This window comes from Eimeria mitis, genomic scaffold (genome assembly GCF_000499745.2).
Source record: "Eimeria mitis Houghton genomic scaffold, Emh_scaff7246, whole genome shotgun sequence".
Lineage (NCBI taxonomy): Eukaryota > Apicomplexa > Conoidasida > Eucoccidiorida > Eimeriidae > Eimeria > Eimeria mitis.
The window spans coordinates 1-507 of record NW_013575291.1 but is presented as its reverse complement, the minus strand read 5'-3'; the positions used below and the strand labels follow the sequence as shown (position 1 = coordinate 507).

Sequence of the window (507 nt, the reverse complement as noted above, 5' to 3'; positions counted from 1 at the left end):
AGCAGCAGCAGCAGCAGCAGCAGCAGCAGCAGCAGCAGCAGCAGCAGCAGCAGCAGCAGGAGCAGCAGCTGGTGCCTCTGCTGCAGGCAGCAGCAGAAGCTCTAGACTTCGAGCAGCAGCAGCAGGTGCAGCGCAACGCAGCAATTTGCATCGCCACAGCAGTGCAGCATTCTGAGGTGTATAGGCACCTCCTATGGAGACAGCCCCTCATCACCAAAGTCATCGCTTCGGCTAGGCACGGGATACAGGCCAGAACCAGCTAGCTAGCTAGCTAGCTAGAGAGCTAGCTAGCTAGCTAGCTGGATAGGTAGCTAGCTAGCTAGCTGGATAGCTGGGTAGGTAGCTGGGTAGGTAGCCGGATAGCTAGCTAGCTGGCTGGCTAGCTGGGTAGCTAGCTAGCTAGCTGGCTGGCTAGCTGGATAGATAGCTAGCTAGCTGGGGGGGTAGCTAGCTAGCTGGGTAGCTAGCCAGCAGCGAACAGCAACTACACCCAGCTAGCGCTCAGCT

The 507-nt window shown here is 58.2% G+C and overlaps 1 protein-coding gene across 1 annotated transcript in view; it reads left to right on the top strand.

Moving 5' to 3' along the window:
• The window catches only part of EMH_0090780 (uncharacterized protein), a gene marked incomplete at both ends in the record, with an annotated part of 2147 nt that extends 1884 nt beyond the window's left edge, over positions 1 to 263 (top strand). Inside the window, one exon of the mRNA XM_013501639.1 lies at positions 6 to 263. Within this exon, the coding sequence (XP_013357093.1) occupies positions 6 to 263 (258 nt within the window). The remainder of the gene's footprint in view (positions 1 to 5) is intronic.
• Positions 264 to 507: the final 244 nt, after the last annotated feature.